The sequence below is a fragment of the Staurois parvus genome, unplaced genomic scaffold (assembly GCF_062004578.1).
Source record: "Staurois parvus isolate SC_StPar_1 unplaced genomic scaffold, SC_StPar_1.0 ptg000708l, whole genome shotgun sequence".
Classification (NCBI taxonomy): Eukaryota; Metazoa; Chordata; class Amphibia; order Anura; family Ranidae; genus Staurois; species Staurois parvus.
Window position 1 is genome coordinate 8208231 of NW_028318504.1, and position 21256 is coordinate 8229486.

General features: G+C 43.8%; 1 protein-coding gene across 1 annotated transcript in view; it reads left to right on the forward strand.

The window, feature by feature from the left end:
• LOC149445826 (uncharacterized) overlaps positions 1-20967 on the forward strand; it is a 43169-nt gene extending 22202 nt beyond the window's left edge. Inside the window, exon 4 of the mRNA XM_089653362.1 lies at positions 19221-20967. Coding sequence (XP_089509488.1) covers positions 19221-19324 — 104 coding nt within the window. The 3' untranslated portion in view covers positions 19325-20967. The remainder of the gene's footprint in view (positions 1-19220) is intronic.
• Positions 20968-21256: the final 289 nt, after the last annotated feature.

Below are 21256 nucleotides of genomic sequence, written 5' to 3' on the forward strand. Positions count from 1 at the left end.
TCAGGGACAGACACAGAATCGTTACTCAGGGACAGACACAGAATCGTTACTCAGGGACACAGAATCGTTGAATTAAAGAGTATGTCAGACAACACGCAGAGGAGTGGCAGAGGAGGCAATGTTTCAGGAGCGAGCAGACGTGGCAGCAGAGGAAGGGGTCGAGGCAGCACTAGTCACAGCCAGAGGCCAGTGCTCCCGGTGTCATCCAGCGGTCGTGTCTCCGACAACCCTGCCGTCATCGATTGGTTGGCTCGGTCGTCTTCCTCTTCCCAGGTCACCTCTGACACCTACAGCCAACGGTCGGTGGGTACGTCAGACACAACCGTTAGTTGGCATGGCCCGGGAGCAAGCCCACTGAAATCACGTGTCCTCTACCTGCCCCTGTCTTTTGGTGTTCCCTCACCAAGCGAAGTATCGCATGCTGTGGGCTCAGCCCCACTGTACAGTGAGGAAGAGCTAACAGAGGGCGGTCAGGAACGGGGGGAGACATCCGCCTCTTCAGCAGCCAGGCGAAGAAGTACTGGCGAGGAGAGTGGCTCGGTAGCCGGTCTAGAGACAGGTCTGTCTCCTGACCCACACGCAGCCGAGGGGGCTAGTAGTGAGGCGGAGACCCTAATTGATGATGAGGCTGATCGCACTTGGCAGCCTCGTCGTCATCAGGCTATTGCTTCCGCATCATCAGGAGAAGAGGGTGCCAGCTTGCCAGCGAGCAAAACAGTCGGTGGGTTGCCCAGGAGGCAGCAGGGTCGCAGCAGTGTCAGTGGAGGCAAACGGCCACGGAGTAGAGCACCAGCTCCACTGCAGCCTACCACCACGGCCAGTAGTGGTGCCGGAGTGCACGGAGGAGTAGCGGGGGCAAAGTTTCCAACTCGGCGGTGTGGCAATTTTTCGTCAAGCCGCCCGAGAAAGTAAACGTAGCCGTATGTCGACTATGTGGCCAGAAAGTAAAGCGTGGCCAGGGGGCCCATGTTGGGACTACAGCGTTGCGTCCGCATATGCAGCGTCGCCATTCGGTGGCCTGGGAAAACCGTGATAAAGATACGGCGGTTCTGCCTGCCCCAGCCCCCGCTCCATCACCCGCTCCGTTACTTGCTCCGTCACCCGACGTCAGTCGCCCTCTATCAGCCAGTCAAGGCTCCAACACCTCTGCTGAGGGGAGTTGTCGCTCGTTGGCATCTTCCGCTCGTTCTGATGCTCCTTCTCCTGCTACTCCTCTTCACGGATTCAGTCAGCAGTCTTTCTTGGAATCCGTTTCCAAGAGACAACAGTTTGCGAGCACGCACCCGACGGTGCAAAAGCTGAACGTCCTCCTGTCCAAGTTGCTGGTGCTGCAGTCCCTCCCTTTCCAAGTGGTGGACTCGGCACCTTTCCGAGAAATGATGGCTTGTGCCGCGCCGCGGTGGAGAGTGCCAAGCCGTCATTTCTTCGCCAAAAAGGCAGTGCCAGCCCTGCATTCACATGTAGAAGAGATGGTGGGCCAGTCTTTGAGCATGTCGGTCTCTGCCAAAGTGCACGGCAGCGCCGACGTGTGGAGCTGTAACTACGGTCAGGGACAGTACATGTCATTTACGGCCCACTGGGTGAACGTGGTGCCGGCACAGCCGCACCAGCAATTTGGACAGGTCACGCCGCTTTTGCCTCCACGTTTGCACGTCCTTGGTCCACAAAAGATGTCCGCCTCTACCACCTCTTCTTCCGCCGTGTCCTCAGCTGCCACCCCCGGTGTCACGCTGTGCTGCACCTGGTATGCCTTGGCGAACGTAGTCACACAGGGGAGGAACTTCTGAGTGTAATGAACAGAGAAATCGACAGATGGCTGTCTCCGCGCAAACTGAAAATCGGAACCATGTTGACCGACAACGGAAAGAACATGGTGTCTGCTCTGCGTCAAGGAAGGTTGTGCCATGCGCCATGCATGGCTCACGTGTTCAATCTGGTTGTCAAGCGGTTCCTAAAATCCACCATCCCACTGCAAGACATCCTTAAAATGTCACGTAAACTTTGCATGCATTTCAGCCATTCCTACACCGCAAAACACACCCTCCTTGAGCTGCAGCGGCAGAACGGAATTCCACAGCATCGCCTGATCTGCGACGTTGCAACAAGGTGGAATTCAACCCTACATATGTTAGACCGCCTTTACCAACAGCGAAAGGCCATCACCGATTTCCTGATGTTACAAGCGGATAAAGGTACTCCCCTGTGTAACCATCAGACAGAGGGATGACTTTTGGCTGTCCACCTTGTTGGACCCTCGCTACCGTTCAAAAATGGTGGCCTTTTTCACACCTGCTGAGAGGGAGGCCAAAATAACGTACTATAAAAACCACCTATGTAGTCAGTTGGTCTCTGCCTTTCTGCGCCAACGTCCATCCTCAGACACTGGGCCCTGTGCGCTCGCGTTCCGCTGCCATGGCAGCAGGGGAGGGGTGGGGTGGTAGGAGCAGTGGCAGCTCCACCAGCAGCGGCTGCCTCAGTCTGCAGTCGATGATGAGTAGCTTTCTTCACCAGCGCAGTGAGGAAACTACTAACCAGCAGCATCAGGTGGACCTGGAGCAGGACCTCAAACAACAGGCTTGGGCCTACTTGGACAGCACCCTACCAACCGAGGTAGACAATCCCCTTGACTACTGGGCAACGAAACTTGACCTTTGGCCCCAACTAGCTGAATTTGCCCTTGAAAGGCTGTCATGCCCGGCCAGTAGCGTGGCATCGGAGCGCGTGTTTAGTGCGGCAGGAGGTATTGTAACTCCGCGGAGGACACGACTGTCCACCCAAAGTGTGGAGAGACTCACGTTTGTGAAAATGAATCAGGCGTGGATTAGTCTGGATTTCAAACCACCAGTTCCTGACACAACTGACTAAATCCGCCATGAATCATGCCCCAAACATGTTATTATTTTTAACATAGGCCTCTGTATGGCCTTCAATTTAAGCTGCTTACGCTTCGCCACTCTGCCATGGGCCCCTGTACCGCCTCCTCTTGCTGCTGCCAGGTCCAGAGTGTCTCATGGGTCCCTGTACGGCCTCCCATTGCTGCTGTCTCCATCGCCACACTCTGCTATGTGCCACTTTCAGGTCTCCTCACACTGCTGGTGGGTTCCATTTTGTCATAGGGTGCTGGCAGATTACGGGCCTCCCATTGCTGCTGCCAGGCCCGTAATCTGCCATGGGCCCCCGTACCGCCTCCTCATGCTGCTGCCAGGTCCAGAGTGTCTCATGGGTCCCTGTACGGCCTCCCATTGCAGCTGTCTCCATCGCCACACTCTGCCATGTGCCACTTTCAGGTCTCCTCACACTGCTGGTGGGTTCCATTTTGTCATAGGGTGCTGGCAGATTACGGGCCTCCCATTGCTGCTGCCAGGTCCGTAATCTGCCATGGGCCCCCGTACCGCCTCCTCATGCTGCTGCCAGGTCCAGAGTGTCTCATGGGTCCCTGTACGGCCTCCCATTGCTGCTGTCTCCATCACCACACTCTGCCATGTGCCACTTTCAGGTCTTCTCACACTGCTGGTGGGTTCCATTTTGTCATAGGGTGCTGTATGGCCTCCCATTGCTGCTGCCTCCACCGCCACACTGTGGCTCCACACTCTGGTTTTGGCCCCGTGACTGCCCAAATGAGTGAAGTGTGCGGTGATTCTAAGATCGACGGCACTCATCTGCATGTCATACTGACTGACAGTATTATTTCTCTTCCCCAGCAGACTCCAAGGGCATTTACATTAAAGGTACAGTGTTCTGCACTAATATAAAGGCTCTCTGAAGCCTAGAAACACCCTTTTTATAAGTTAAATTCGCAGCGAATATATTCGACTCGAATCGAATTTATTCCGCGAATTCGCCGAATCAGCCGAATCGAATTTTTGAATAATTCGCTCATCTCTAATCCTTACGTTCCTAACACATTACCCAGTCCATGTCAGTATAGATATCCAGCAGGAGATTTTTTCCCCATTGAGATCTGATGTGTTTTCAAAGTATCCCTTTCATTTTTTTGAGCAGTACCGATTGGTGTATGTGACAGTTTTAGAGTCTACAAAGCCATAAAACCATTGACTGGTACCCGCTGATCTGCTTGTGCTACAACGAATGACACCACCGCAACGTACAAGTACATGATTGTGCCTATACAAGCCGACATGCCACAGTAAATGTACTGCAGCGGGTTGGCAAGTCGTTGAGTCATACCAAGACCCTATTCTGACCCATATTCTGATAGTGCCACTCTCTGCTGTCACAATACACTGATCCATGGCTGCAGCCGCTGATCAACAAATGTTTTCCAGCTTGTCCAAAATCTACAGATCGACTTCTGTTGAATGGAGTCGGCCACACATGCATTGAAATTGGGCCGGTTCAGCAGAAACTGGCTATATTTCGATGTACCTATGGCCTGGTTTACAGTATTGTAGTGTAAAGGTTTTATCACAGATGTAATGGTCACATAATCACTTTGCTTCTCTTGTACAGAGAGAAATGTTCTGATAAAACTTGGGTCTTGTGTTGATCTAAGAAAAGTGGGTTTTATTTGTCAATGTGTCTGAACAAAGACTTTGGCTTGACCCATGAACGAAGACTTTGGCTTGGCCCATCAACCAACCATATTCTCCTTTTTATTCAACATCCAATCAATGTCCAAAGCGTACTGCCTCAACCTCCACAACATCTCCAAAATACGCCCCTTCCTAACCAATGACACTACAAAGCTCCTAGTGCACTCCCTGGTCATTTCTCACCTCCAATACTGAAACGCCCTCCTTAATGGCTTACCTTTATATAGGCTATCCCCCTTCATTTATAAATATATACTCCTGCGCCACAGAACAAACCCCTCCCACTAAAAAATATAAGATGCTGCTGTGCACTAGTGTAAACACTAAATCATCAAATTAATCAAATAAACAGCACAATACCCAACAAATGATACATGAAAAGAAGATTACTAGTATACAAATGTAGAAGTGTCCAAAATAAATGTGTCCAACAAACAAAAAAAATATAATAAATTTCACATAATAAAACTCAATGTGATTTTAAGTGTCTAAAATTAATGTGTCCATCAAAATATAAAAAATCATCAAAATATATATATATAACATTATGAAACTTTAGCCTTTTTCTTCAACTTCAAAGTGCTTCACCAAAAACGAATACATTTATAATGTGATTATCCTTCTGTAATAAGTGCTTCCACCATCCACCAGTGAGAAACCAACATTAATCGCACTCACCAGATATTGGCGAATAGTAAGCCTTTTAGGACTTTTAAGTGAGTGAGTGGAACGCACGCCGAGAGGTGCGTTCCAGCGGCCATTTTGGGAGCTGTCTGTCTGTCAATTCATTGTCATCCTCTGCACAGATAGCTGTGGGATTTCTGCAGTTTATCATGGATGGTTTTCTGATGATGTTTGGCCGTTGTAGGCTACATAATAAAGATCGGTAAAATAAAAATGAAAAAAGAAAAAAGCCACCTGTAATAACACAAATAATTTGTGTCCTAATACTATCTCCGACTCACTTATCGTAGAAGTGTGGATTTATAAACCGGGAATGCATAATAGAAAATATGGTAGTGTGACGAGCAACACCACCCAGAAAAAAAGTGGTTACTTAAAGATCCACGCGTAGTAATATAAGTTCAGTAGTTACAAAGAGTACTTTATTTGATCACATAGATCATGGGGAGGTTAAACAGAAGCACGGTGAACATATCAGACAAATAAAATCATTTAAAAGCACTTGGCGTCCTCATTCCTGGGTGGTTTTTGGCACATAGGGAACCATATAAGGCAATGGGATTTTCTAGCTATATGATCCTGGGTTTCCATATGATTCAATCTTGTATTTAGATTAGCCATACATTCTTCAGACGTTTTCTTGGTATAAACCAGGATATGTAGAGTAACTTCCTAGGATTGGAAACTAGAACAAAAAAATATGGTGATAAAAAACTTAAATTGCACATAAATCGCACCAAAGCTGCCCCATGCAAAAATGAACTAATAGTTCCATTACCTTCTCAATAACTTGGCTGTCATACCAGCATGATGAATGTAGAGACTTCCTGGGTAACCACCCCAATTGAAACAAAGTCCACAATAACAGGTGATTCTAAAGATATATATAAAAATATATAGATCATAAATATCAAGCAGAATCCCTGAATAATAAAAAACAACAAAGTAAAGGTATATATTACCATCAATGAAGATCAAGAGGACTTCACGTCGACTTGAAATAAGATCAGGTCCTTTCTGCTTTTCAATAGTGAGTATATGAGTGGGAAGCTAGGTAGTCTCAATATATAAATTCCAAAAAGAGTATTATATATATAGCAGGCACTGTATACCTGAGTCTATATACCCAGTGAAGGGTTTCCAAAAATTGCTCAAACAGAGAGTAAAGCGGTTCCTTAAGGATATGACTACATCACAGCATACAGCTCATGTGTGATATAGAGTATATATATATTCCTCCAAGGAGGATTTCCAAAAAATTCCCTGAAAAACAGGGGTACTAAGCACATATAGCATTCAATATAAACTCCATATAGGCTCTATAAATCTAAACAGCGGCTAGCCGCTAACTGAGCCAAATAAGCAAAAATAACTTGCCACCGGTGGAAGTATGCTCTTATTTAGAATTGCCATGTGCGGACTGCTGGAATAGTAGCCTTATGGTAGTCTTTTCAGAGCCTCGTGCCTTCCTAGCATGGAGCTGGAGCAACGCCGCTCCTTCCCTCCTCGTGGGCACCACACCCTATGAAGACGCCGAGCGTAGTGACGTCATTACGTTGACGCGTTTTGTCCGCCAATCACCTCGGACTTTGTCAGAACTGGGAGGGGACTTCTTTTCCATTGCCTTATATAGTTCACTAATTACATACAGAGAAATCTCTATGTCGCCCTCTTGTGTTGAAAAGATATCACTACATTAAAAAATCGAAAGTGAGTTTAAAAGAACATATATTGACTGCTGACATTACAGAGGAAGGCCTTATTTGGATGGAAAAATCATCCTTAGAAGGAAGGAGGAAAGGACAAAGTTATTACAATTCTAAAGGCAATATGGGCAATACGGGGACCATCAAAACCAAATGAGAAATTCATGTTTTAATACTATTTTTATTATTGTAAGAATCCAATTTGAGGCAAGTCGAAACCTACCACAAGTTGGATTCTCTATTTAGTCCGCTCAGGACAATCATACCGAGAGTATATTTTACCAAAGGGAAACATAGTTCCCATGGTTTAGAAATAACGATGTAAGCGTTATAGCACAAGAAAAAAAAAAATAAATTCAAAAAAGCTTAGTTCAAAAAGACTTTAAAGTTGAGTTCCGTGTTTAATCCATAGGGGACAAGTGCACCAAGGGTATAGATCCAGAATTTCTCTTTTTGGAGGAGGACTCTGTCAAAGTCACCCCGTCTAGCTGAAATATTCAGCAAAAAAATTCCTTTAACTTTCAGACCGTCTGTCCTTCCCCCGTGTACTTCTTTAAAATAATGTGCCAGGGGATTTTCTTTCTCCCCCTTGCCTCCATTTCTATTTTCATTTCTAATATCTCTCAGATGTTCACCAATCCTGGTTCTAAGGGTCCTTTTAGTTTTTCCTATATATATCTTCTTACATGGACACTCTATCATATATATTACTCTATTACTAGAGCAATATATATGCTCTAGTTACTGTTACTATTATTTACATAATAAAGAGCCTTTTATATTGCTACATACCATGAATGACTTGGCATCATTATTATATATTTAAGAAGAAGTTAGCAGCAATATTACACTATATGCTATACTTTCTTCTTTGGCACAACGGTGGAGCGTTTTGTTTGGAGAAAGGAAGTTGAAGAATCTTTTTAGTCTGGTGTGGTGGAATGGAGGTCTGGAGGCGTTAAGAGGAGGTGTAGGATCCCTAAAAGGCTTACTATTCGCCAATATCTGGTGAGTGCGATTAATGTTGGTTTCTCACTGGTGGATGGTGGAAGCACTTATTACAGAAGGATAATCACATTATAAATGTATTCGTTTTTGGTGAAGCACTATGAAGTTGAAGAAAAAGGCTAAAGTTTCATAATGTTATATATATACTTTGATGATTTTTGATATTTTGATGGACACATTAATTTTGGACACTTTAAAATCACATTATGAGTTTTATTATGTGAAATTTATTATATTTTTTTTGTTTGTTGGACACATTTATTTTGGACACTTCTAAATTTTTACACTAGTAATTTTCTTTTTATGTATCATTTGTTGGGTATTGTGCTGTTTATTTGATTAATTACACTGTTCAACAGGTAAAAAGTTTTGGGCATAAAATTAGCTAATCTTACATAATTTTGGGGTGCTGAAAACGAAAATGACCCTAAAAAATGTTGATTGGCTCTAGTTTCCATGATATATTCACCCATCTAATGACGTAAGCCATTCAAAATTATGATGCAACTTCAGCTGCATATTGCGCAATTGATACTGGTGACCAATAGAAAATTGCATGTATACTGAGATGATGCAATATTAGCCTTTAATTGCATCACTTCACTGCATAAAAGCTGCAGTATCTGTAGCTGATTGTAGTTCGACAGCGTCTTTACATTTAGTTTTATGCTTATATAGGCTACTCAGTAATGCCTCGAACTTGTGTGAATAAAGCAGATAATTTCTGCTATATCTGCGGTGAAATAACTTTTATCTCACAAAAAAGGAGGATAACAGGAATGATTAAGAAAGCCTACAACTTGTATTTTGGCTGCAAGATAGGAGACCAGGACAAGAGCTGGGCACCACATATATGCTGCAATTCTTGTGGGACGGCACTGGAGCAATGGTTGAATGGAAAAAAGGCATCTATGCCTTTCGCTGTGCCAATGATTTGGAGAGAGCCAACAGATCATGTTAGTAATTGTTACTTTTGTATGGTGCCTCCAATTGTAAAAGGGCTAAATAAGAAGAAAAAGTTATCTGTGCACTATCCAAATATTCCATCGGCAATACGTCCAGTTCCTCATGGAGAGGGGCTACCAATTCCTAAAGCACCAGAATCCTTCGTGGTTGAGTCAAGTGAGGAAGAACCTGAAGCGTGTAGTCACGTGCAGTTGTAAGAGATAGCCCTTTCCTCGAATACAAGAGAAAAGCCAAGAGAAGCAAAACCGACACAAACTGAAGACAAAACTAGTGAGAATCCTAAGTATTAAAATGATTCAACTTAGCTTATGGCTATAATTTTTCTTGGTAATCCTATGCAATATATTATGCCATTTAGGCTTTGTTATGTAGTCAATATCACTTGCTTTATATTTGTGGAAAGACATCTATCTATATAATTATTGTGCATTATGTAGTCATTACGCCTATAGTAGAAAACTTTCCGTTTACAGAAAAACTAGAGCCAATTGACAAATTTCATTGTTATATTTGAACTCAGAATGTGAAATTCATTAAGAAATGGATCCTTTTGTTTCCAAAACTGGCAAAAAATAAAAATTTGTTGAACAGTGTTATCCCCCTTCATTCCATTATGGATGCTGCTGCCAGACTCATCCACCTTACCAACTGTTCAGTGTCTACTACCCCTTTCTGCCAATCTCTCCACTGGCTTCCACTCACCCAACGAATTCAGTTCAAAATACTAACAACTTACAAAGCCAGCTACATCACTAACCTACTCTTAACAAGCCAACCAAATCGTTCTCTTCATTCCTCCCAAGACCTCCTGCTCTCCAGCTCCCTCATCACCTCCTCCCATGCTCGCCTCCAGGACTCCCCTCCCCCCCCCCCCGAGTCTCTCCCATCTTCCCTTCTCTTCAGAGAGGCCTACCCTGCCCCCCACCTAACAACTGTACTTTTATTTTCTCCATCAGCTCATCCCCCACAGTTATTACTTTTTGTATCTCTTGACCCTCCCTTTTAGATTGTAGGCTTTAACCACTTGGCAACCGAATGACGGCTACAGCGCGGTTGTCCAGTTCTGGGAGGGTGTCAATAGACCGCCAAGCAAAAATAGAATCCACTCCAGTGACAATAGATCCATCAGCAGCCAGCATCAATAGACTTTCCAGCACACACCAGCACCCCTTGCCATTATTGTAGGCTCTAACAAGCAGGGCCCTCTGTTTCCTCTTGTACCAAATTGTAATATAACTGTAATGTCTACCCTCATTTTGTAAAGCGCTGCACAAACTGTTGCTGCTATATAAATCCTGTATAATAATAATAATCAACATTTAGTGCTGGAGGTGTCGGAATTGTGTTCCCACATGTTCCTGCTGAAAAAAAGCCCTGGATACATGAAAATGAAATTTCCATTGCCAAAGCTGGTTTTCTTTCAGATTCTTTTGACGGGACCAAGAGTGTTTTCTCTTACAGCCTGACTGCCAAGATCCATAGCTGCAACTGTGACCACATGACCAGGATTTAGATCAATGCATCACATCTTAGATCAGTGGTCTCCAAACTGTGGGCCGGGGACTGGATGTGGCCCGTTGCTTGCTTTTATGTGGCCCTTGGGGCATTATTGTCAGCGACAGTGGGGCATAGTTCCCACCACTGGCACCAACAAAAGGACACTATTCCTCCTATTGATACCAATGATGGGGAACCATTCCTCCCACTCTTACCAATGATGGGGAACGATTTCTTCTATGACACCAATGATGGTGCACTATTCCTCCTATTATACCAGTGATGGGGCACTATTCCTCCTATTGATACCAATGATGGGGCACTATTCCTCCTATTGATACCAATGAATGGGGCACTATTCCTCCTATTGATACCAATGAACGGGGCACTATTCCTCCTATTGATACCAATGAACGGGGCACTATTCCTCCCACTCTTACCAATGATGGGGAACTATTTCTCCTATGACACCAATGATGGGGTACTATTCCTCCTATTATACCAGTGATGGGGCACTATTCCTCTTATTGATACCAATGATGGGGCACTATTCCTCCCATTGATACCAATGATGGGGCACTATTCCTCCCATTGATACCAATGATGGGGCACTATTCCTCCCATTGATACCAGTGATGGGGCACTATTCCTCCTATTGATACCAATGATGGGGCACTATTCCTCCTATTGATACCAATGATGGGGCAATATTCCTCCCATTGACACCAATGATGGGTTACTATTCCTCCCATTGACACCCATGAACATGGCACCATTCCTCCCACTAATACCAATGATGGGGAACTATTTCTCCTATGACACCAACGATGGGGCACTATTCCTCCCATTGACACCAATGATGGGTTACTATTCCTCCCATTGACACCCATGAACGGGACACCATTCCTCCCACTAATACCAATGATGGGGAACTATTCCTCCTATGACACCAAGGATGGGGCACTATTCCTCCCATTGATACCACTGATGGAGCAGTATTACTCCCCCTAATACCAACGATGGGGCATTGTTTACTCTCATTGATGCCAGGACATTTTCTTCTCAAACTGGTCACAGTCCAGCCCCCCAAAAGTTTGAAGAACAATAAATTGGCCCTATGTTTAGAAAGTTTGGAGACCCCTGTCTTAGATTGTAAGCTCTAATGAGCAGGGCCCTCTGTTTCCTCTTGTACCAAATTGTATTGTAACTATAAACCTTTATATTGTAAAGCGCTGCACAAACTGTTGGTGTTATATAAATCCTGTATAATAATAATAAATAATAATAATCGACAAGCTGCAATTATAGGAAAATCCAGTTTTTGTGCAGCAAGTATTCCAGATCTTGTCTGCAGATGGCAGTCACCTAAAAGCAAAGATTGCAGCCACAACCTTCTAGTTCTTCGGGGTTCCTCTGAATTTCCGCCTTTGTGCAGCCAGGCACTGTATGGTTTTAGGACAGATTGGTTGGCTTGTGACATTTAGGACTTGAGAATGTATGTCCAGTCATGGACAAAAAAATGATTCTGTGACTTAAGCTTTATGTAATTGAACGCATTAGAGTCAGGATTTATTGCTGCTGTTTGATTTTGTTTTCTAAGTGAATATATTATTATTTTAAAGGCCATGACAGCATGACATGCATTGTGTATACATACAAGGACGTTTTTCAATGTCCACTTAATATAACAGCTGCCTCGACCAGCCGTTTAACTACAATGGCCAGTAGGGAGATCGTTAAAGCAGGAAACTCAAAAGCAAACATTTATTTTATAATAAACTGAAAATGCTGCTGTCCAAAGGTGTCCCTGTGCTCCTTCATCCAGAGAGGGGACGCTCTAATACAGGAGGTGTTTTACTGGCCAGATCACCAGGTGAAAACGGGGAGGGGGGGAGCCTAAAAAAGAAAACTAATGCAGCCACCACAGCTAATGATTGGTAAGCTGCAATATATATAATTTTTGGTTTTGGGTTTAATTCTGCTTTAAATCAGTTAAATATATTCAATTTGCAATAAAACAAAACATAACATAATACAAAGACTTAAAGTGGAGTTCCAGTCGTTTATGTTTATTAACCACTTCCCATCCAGCCCAGGGGCAGACTGACCATTTGGAAACTCGGGCACTGCCCGAGGGCCCGGGGTCAGTAGGGGGCCCCATGAAATGCCCCTGGTACCTTTTTCATAGGCTTTTTTGAGTTTGGGCAAGGACACAGGGGCCGCATGATCCCCTATTGCCCGGGGGCCCCATGAGTTGTCAGTCCGCCCCTGATCCGGCACATGTATATAAACGGCTGGACGGGAGCATTGCAGTAGCGGATGGCCATTTATAAACGTCCTCCCCACCTGTGCACGCTCCCTGGGAGCGATCGGTGCTCGCTATATGGGACTTCTGTGTGAGGTCCCGGTCATGTGATCACTGATTGCCCAATCAGTGATCACATGCAGAGTAGTAAGCAAGATATCACTTCTGACATCATTGCTTATTACGTGTGAAATCTGAATGATCACCGAGATCACATGGTACAAGGCTATTCACAACAGCCTTGTACCATGTGACAAGCTGTGACCATTCACAGCTCTCACAGTATTTTTCAATGGCTGCAAGAATGCAGCCAGAGAGAAGGAAAAATGATTGCTTTTACAGCCTTTATGGGTGTAAAAAAAATCAGTGTAAAAAAAATTACACATCTTCATCACCCCCCATAAGTAGTACAGTGTCACTATGGGGACACTGTACTGCTCAGGTGACAGTATGTTAAAAAAAAACAAATATAAAAAAATTTAAAAATGTCAAAACAAATTTTGAAAAATTATAATTTTTGGTTATAAACTAAATTTGGATTTATTTTTTACTAAAAAGATAGATGAATACATTTTGGCCAAGATTTATGAAGAAAGATTTCTTTGCAAAATGTTTAGGCTGTCAGCAGATCGGCCTCTACAAATTCGGCACAGTGCTGAAAAATAGAGAGCAACTGAGCATGTGCAGAGTAGGGTGACACAATGTATTACTGGATTTTAACCACTTGCCTACCGGGCACTTCTACCCCCTTCTTTACCAGGCCAATTTTCAGCTTTCAGCGCTGTCGCACTTTGACAATTGCGCGGTCATGCAAGATTGTACCCATATGAAATTTTTAGCATTTTTTCTCACAAATAGAGCTTTCTTTTGGTGGTATTTAATCGCCGCTGGGCACTTTAATTTTTGCGCTATAAACAAAAAAAGTGCAAAAAATTTGAAAAAAAAAAAGTTTGTTTCTATTATAAAATTTTTCAAACAGGTAATTTTCCTCCTTCACTGATGTACATTGATGAGGCAGCACTGATGGGCACTGATAGGCAGCACTGATAGGCGGCACTGATGAGGTGGCACGGATAGGTGGCACTGACTGGCATCACTGCTGGGCACTGACTGGCGGCACTGCTAGGCATTGACTGGCACAACCGCTGGGCACTGACTGGTGGCACTGACTGGCAGCACTGCTGGGCTGCACTGGTGGGCACAGGTGTGTGGCACTGCTGGGTGGCACTGCTGGGTGACACAGGTGGGCACTGATGATCAGTGACCCTGATGATCGGTGCCGATCCCCGCTCTGACAACTGCCGGTTCTTGGCAGTACTTTCCTCCCGTTCTGACAGCGTGAGGAAAGTGCAGCCGAGAACCAGCAATTGCATTTCCTGGTGATCAGCGTATCATTGGACACGGCTGATCACATGGTAAAAGGCCGCTGTGATTGGCCTTTTACCACATCACGTGATCAGCTGTGTCCATAGGACACAGCGATCACGGAGATCGCCGGGGGCGTGCAGGAGAGAGCGTTCTGGGAGGACGTCATATGACGCCCTCCCAGAACTGGCCGGCCGCAGTGTAGCCGTCATTCGGCTATATGCGGTCAGCAACTGGTTAAATATTGTAAGCAATTATTTCTCATGTTTTACATAGCTATACCTGCAAATGAGACCAGCCTGAAGTGATCTAACAGGACTTAATTTTCTGATTAAGGTTCCACTTTAAAAATTGTTTTCTTTAATTAGCTGCAGCCTGGGTAAAACCGCCTGTTCCCTCCAATGCTGCTGAATGTGACCCTCATCAGGAGACATGAGATCTGCTGATTGCAAAGCTTTAGCTCTGACTCAGTGTGGGGCATGTCAGACCTCTGCAGAGAGGCCACTGCTTCAACCCAGAAAACAAGGATCCCAGCTCTGCAGCTGCTGGCAGGGGACCAGTTTTTCTACTGTGGCTGCTTTCTAAAGAAAACAAACTGTAAGACCATTAACACCTTTTGTTTTGATATACCTGGAATGTACTGTATTTAGCTGATATAACCACCTGCTGACTGGCCACTGTGGTAAATAGCTAGATGGGGCAGCTGTTATTTTAGGTGGACATTTAAAGTGATTGTAAAACCTAACATGTACCCAGTGAAGTGACTGGCCTCAGGTGATACACAGAGATGAAACAGAGCCTCCTTATGTAAGTTGTACCTGTTTATCTGCAGCCATCTGTCCCCTACATCCATTCAAAGTGCAGAATTTGCACAGGATCACTCAGTTCTGAAAGCAGGAGGTGGGGAGTGAGGAGAACTGATTGGAGAGAAGGGACACACACCCCTCTACGCAGCAAACAGGAACAAAGCTGAGTCTGTCAATGTGCTGGAATTCCCTCCCCTGTCACCTTTTTTCTCTTGGTGTCAGGAAAACCTGTCAGAAGTGACTCATACAGATAGCGGAGGAATGAAGCAGCAGACAGAAATGACACTTAGTGCTCTGGATTCAAACAAGTGCACACTATAGAGCAGGGGCAGACTGACAACTCAATAGGGGACCATGGGGCCCCTGTGTCCTCGCCCACACTCAAACCACACCCAAAAAAGCCTATGAAAGGTGCCAGGGGCATCTCATGGGGCCCCCTACAGACCCTGGGCCCTCGGGCAGTGCCCAAGAGCCCAAATGGTCAGTCCGCCCTTGCTATAGAGGGACATGCTGTGTTCATATTTCATGTCTGAGGTTTACAACCACTTTAATGCATTCTAGAATGCTGGGATCAGAGCTGCTCTGTGCAAAACCATTGCAAAAAACATGTAAGTATAACATGTTTATTATTTTTATTAAAAAAAAGTAGAGTCTTACAATCACTTTAAAAACATTCTTGTCTGTAGAGTGCTAGGGCATATACAATTAGTGCAGATCACACGCAATATGAAAAGAGCCAGAGTGTACAGACCGTGTGATAGCTGTAAACCAATCACTGCAAATGTAATCACTGGCAGTGTTTACACACAGAGCCAGCCCTCCTTTATTGTCGCAATAGAGAAGGAAGGAAAAAAAGGAATGCTCTGCAGCACAATGAGAAGCCGAGATCCATACCATAAAGACAGAGGGGTGGTACCTGTGTCGCTCATTGAACTTCCAACAAAAGAATTTTAGGATGAGTACAAAAATCGAATTTACTTTTTCATTCAATAAGGATCACAGGCCTCAGAGATGATCGGGATATCCAAAAGAAATCAAAATGAGGGGTGGGCAGCACAGCATACAAAACGCTAACAGGCCCAACTACAACATACTGTATAATAAGAACTGAAAACAAGCTAGAGATTGCCTGAACAGAGCTGCCTGAAGGACCTTCCACCCAAGGGTAGCACCAGATAAGGCCTGAACATCTATCTGGTAATACTTGGAGAATGTGTGAACAGAAGGCCAGGAGGCAGTCTTACAAATTCTGCAAAGAGCTTTCTGATGCCGAATAGCCCAAGAAGCACTTAAGGAGCTAGCTAGTGTCACTCGACAATGAAAGGTGGAACCAAATCCTTAATTCCATAAGCTTGTATGATGATTTGTCTGAGCCAATGAGAATTGGTGGAATGAGAAGCTTATGTCACCACATAAGGGAAGAAAAATAGGGAGTCAGTCTTTCTAATGTAAGCCGTTACTGTGAGATAGACACACACAGCTAGAACTACATCCAGACAATGAACGGAAATCTCTGTCTGGTGTATAGCCAGGCTGAGGCATAATGCCCTGATTGTAATGAAAGGCCAAAACTACCTTGAGAAGGAAGGATTATTTTGTGTAAAAGGTTCTTTACAGCACAAATCCACCAGTTCAGACACATGCCTCACAGTTGATGGCAACCTTGTCAATGAGAGTGGAAAGAGGTACATTCCTGATAGATTCAAAGGGTATATAAAAAGAAAGAAAAACCAAGGGAAAGAAATCCCATTGGTCAACGGGTCCCAATGAGGACAAACCGTGGCTTCTTAGAAAAAACAATTCAACCATTTATTGCAGAAAAATGATGACAAACATATATAATGAGAGTCATACAATAATAGGGTAGTATCAGTTTTGGAAGAGCTGAATGAACTAAATTCAAATCAAATGGTGCCACAGTTGGATGTTCAGAGAGAGCTATATGAGAGACCCCCCAGTACAAATGTCTAAATCAAGGAATGGGAGGCACAAGTGCTTAGATCTGACCATTGGTAGTACTCAGGGCCTATTGTTGATGCAAGCCTCATTGTAAGAAAGTCTGGATCTGTGATGTATGTATTTCATATGCAATGCAACACCTTACCAGAAATTACCTTCCTGCCATTTAACACTGAGGATCACTGAGTTGGAGAGGCCCCTGTCCCTCAAGACCTAGGCTTCAACAGTCATGTTTCTGAAGCTAGAAACCATGAAGGCTTGGGACAGAAGATCCAGCTGATCTAGAAGAGCCCACAGAGCATCTGCCAAGTGTATAATCAGGTCAGAGCATCACACCTGCCTGGGCCACTGTGGAGCTGTAAGGGTCCATGCACACTGGGTGTTTTAACTTTAGTTTTTCAGCTTTATTGTATTAGCATTTAGCTGTGTTTTGCCAAGTTTTTTCGCGTTTGCTTTTTTTAGCTTTTTGTAACCAAAAACATTTTTTGGGGGTCAAAAAAAGTCCATATACGCTGATTTTACTTGATTTACCACATTTTACTGTGTGTTTCAGCATTAGAGCATATTTACAGCTGCAAAACTCCTCTAGAAACCCACTAGTCCTGGGTTTTTTTCCAGCCAAAAAATGCTGATTACAGTCTATGTGTGCATGAACATATAGGATAACATGCTGGGGGGTTTACTGGCTGTAGAAAAAAAAAATCAAAAGCCAAACACAGCAGCTGTAAAAATGTCCAGTGTGCATGAGGACTAAAGATCACTGATCTTTATCAGTGATGGCCTCCATCTCGACCCTGCAGAGCAGACAGGGAAGGCATTTATTAGATTTTACTGACGCCACAGAGCCACCAAACCATCCACTTGTACCACCAGAGGATCTCTGAGCCTCAAGGCCGTGAGGTCAAAATCCATTGTCCTCTACCTGTAACATAGGTTTTGGGACACTTCTGGGTGTAGGGACAATTCCACCAGGTCCAGGTATTCTACCAACCAAACCTCCAAGCTTGGAATGTTAAAGATAGATAAGGCTGAAATATAAAATTTCAGCCCAGGACAATATCCTTTCTACTCCTCTTGCTGCGTCAAAACTTCTGGTTCCTCCCTGATGGTAGATGTACGCAACTGCTGTAGAATTGTCCGTGTCCTGATCAGACGTCCTTCCAGTCGAGATGTCCAGGGTGGTAGAAATAACTAAATTGCTTAAAGCTCCAGAATGGTGATTGGAAGTTGGGACTCTTCCAATGATCAAGGTATCCGTTGTGATGATCTTTCAGAAGATCTTAAAGAATTATTTCCCAGTCAGTGTGCAGGACATCTGGGTATTGTGTTTTCATGGGAAACATTTCAGTAGTTGTGGATCCTCTTAGGGAGCCTTTGACTCCTCAGGGACAATCTCATCCTGCAAGCATTTGTGAAACCCTTCATCAGAAAAGCTTCCACAACCAAAAGCTCAGAGGCTGCTAAAGCTGCAAGAAGGTCAGACAATGAATCCACAGGGGAAGGAATTGAGGTGCACTTATGTCCTCTGTGGTCAGAATCTGCAAATAAAATTGCAATTTGGCCCATAAAATCCTGCATAACTGTGGCGAACTCCTCCTGGGTTAAAACTGAGGAGGGAGCCACACCAAACAGAGCAAAGGAGAACTGTAAGGAATTTAAGAAATCAAGTAGGGGATGTGATGATTGTGCGCACTAGAGTCATGGACGCTGTACATGACAGCCATCTTGTTAGGTCTCAGCCATGTTCTCTCCTGTCCCCCCTCCTCCCTTTTCAATGGAATGCATAGCTATAAGTTGAACAGAGGTCAAAATAATCTCTTATCCTAAATAAAACACAGATAGGGGTCTGCTTGAAAACCACTTTCCTCTGCCCGATTGTAAAACAATAACTCAGTCAGACATGACCTGTTAGGCCATTAGGGCTAGAGCGTGCCATAAAACGTACATTCCATATGAGTCATTTTTCATACAATTCATAAATTTCAGCAGGAACTGGGCACATTAATATGAAGTATATATTAGGATAGATCATTTTAATATGAGTCACACAAGACCTTACATCACTATATTAGTACCTACAAGGGAGAAGAAGCAGTCTCTTTTATCCTGGGTCACAAGGGTACGTTATGTTTGTTATATTTGCATTTGAAATATAATTCTAACTATTAATCTGCCAGTTGCTAGGAGGTTGCCTGTACCTATTGAAGGTTATTGACCTTAGTATGAAATTGTAAGGGATTTGGTCATAACCTTGGTTACCGCCTAACACCCATCCCCAAACTGGATGATTGGTCATTTGTTCTCAGGAGACACCCCTTTGATATGATAGAAAAAGACTGACAGATGTTAAACGAGAGCTGTCTTTCTCCAGGCTATCAGAAAACATCTACAGACTTGAGAGCCAAGGCAACCTCTTTGTTCGGACAATTGGACTCTGCTCAAACCAAGGACTTTTGCAAGTATTCTGCCTACTGAACTCCTTTTCTCTGTTGTTTTATTGTTCTCTTTATATCTAAGTTACATCTTTTTCTGTAAATATTTTAATTGCACCATTTTGACCTTTTTAGTAATAAATCCTATTTTTAGAAAAGTGTTGAAACTGTTGCTAAAGCTTTTAATGCAAACTAAAGAATCCCTGTCTCTTGAAGAGTGCTACTGTATGTAATAATCCTCTGAATATATCTGTCTGTGGTGACAGTGTGAATTACAGACACTTATACTAATATCATAAGTATGTTATTATATGAAGATCGTCTGGTCAGTCGGTTGGACGCCGAGTTCCGTCACAGGAGACAATATTCCAAGCTGTTGATTTAAGGCCCTTAACAGGGAACAGTGCAGGCCATCTCAGAACTGTTGTGGATCGTCAATTGGAAACACTAGATCAGGGTTTCTCAACTAAGGTTCCTACAGAGGTTGCTAGGGGTTCCTTGGGCAACGAGCAATATCCCCCTCTCAGATAGGTTCCCGCTGACACCATTGATATTTTTAGTTATCTATAAGGAGGTAATTCTTCTCAATGACCACAAGTATAAGGAAAATTCTTTCCACTGACCATCACACGAATGTATCATGAGCTGTAGATACAGTAATTTTTAGCAGGGGTTCCCAGAGACCAAAAAGTAATTTCAAGGGTTCCTCTGTGTTGAAAAGGTTGAGAAAGACTGCTCTAGATACAGTGTAGGGAGTACTTAGCTCTAATACAAGGTAAAACTTTGAGCACTGAAGACAGGAAGGTTCAAATGGTTGGAGTTGACCAGGTCATAGGTGGCAGCAACAACTTGCCAATATGAAACTGCGTGTCTCTTGCTATAAGGAGCAGTGGCGGGAAGGTGCTATCTCTTGCTGAGTGTGAGAGACACTGAACTTAGTGACACAGCAGTCAATTTCTTTCTGTGGAAATCAGCATATAAAAGATGCACAATGGTTTTAAGACGCAAAGTAGCTCCTAGAGCTTAACCCTCATGGCCTACTTATTAACCTTCCTGGCGGTATTCCTGAGTGTAGCTCGGGGTAAAGTTTCAGTATCACAAGCGGTAACCCCGAGCTACACTCGGGATTACCCTACAGCGTTGCTCAGGGATTCCCTCCAACACTTACCTTGTCCTTTGCTCCTGCAATGTCCCCCCTGCAGTGTCCCCGGTCATCTTCTCCGGCTGATGCCGGCATCCGTGTTCCAGGTTCCGTTCCCTGCAAGCATCGGGACGCACAGGGACCGGAACCGGCAAGAAATTCAAAAATTATAAAAGTGACATTTACTCAATACACTAAAATCTCATTACTGTATCAAAGCATTTCACATACATTTTGTCCCGAGTGATTTGTCCTGTGCCCTGCCTGCATTTTTACTGTTCTTTCCGCCTGGAAACTGAGAAACGTCATGGCGTCCAAAAAGCGTCCCTTTAGGTCAAAAGCGGTTTTAGACCAGCTAGAGAACGGCGATAGTAAATCAGAACCACTTGCAGAATTGAGTGATAATGATTTGTGGGGAAATTCGTCATCAGACACTGAAAACAATTTTGCGACTAAGATCAGTGATGTGCGAACTTGGCGCTATATTTCAAATTTCAGTGTTTTTGGTTTGATTATATTATTGAAATAAATTTATTATTATTTTTTATGATTATTTATTATATTATAATTTATGATTTTGTGTTTCAAATTTTATCCTACCCGGGATGTTTACTAGACTCTTGTTCAGACAGATTTCAGTGAGTTATTCCTAAAAATTACAGGCCTACAATAAAAAAAACATTTCCATGCAAAAAAAATGTACCGCTTTGAGCACAGAAATACTGACATAATCAGACCACTAGGGAGGTTAAGGAGTCTTCAGAGACTGGGTCACACCAGAGGCTGTGCCACAGCTCTGGACCTGGAAAGTGCTATGCAGCTATTTACACAAGA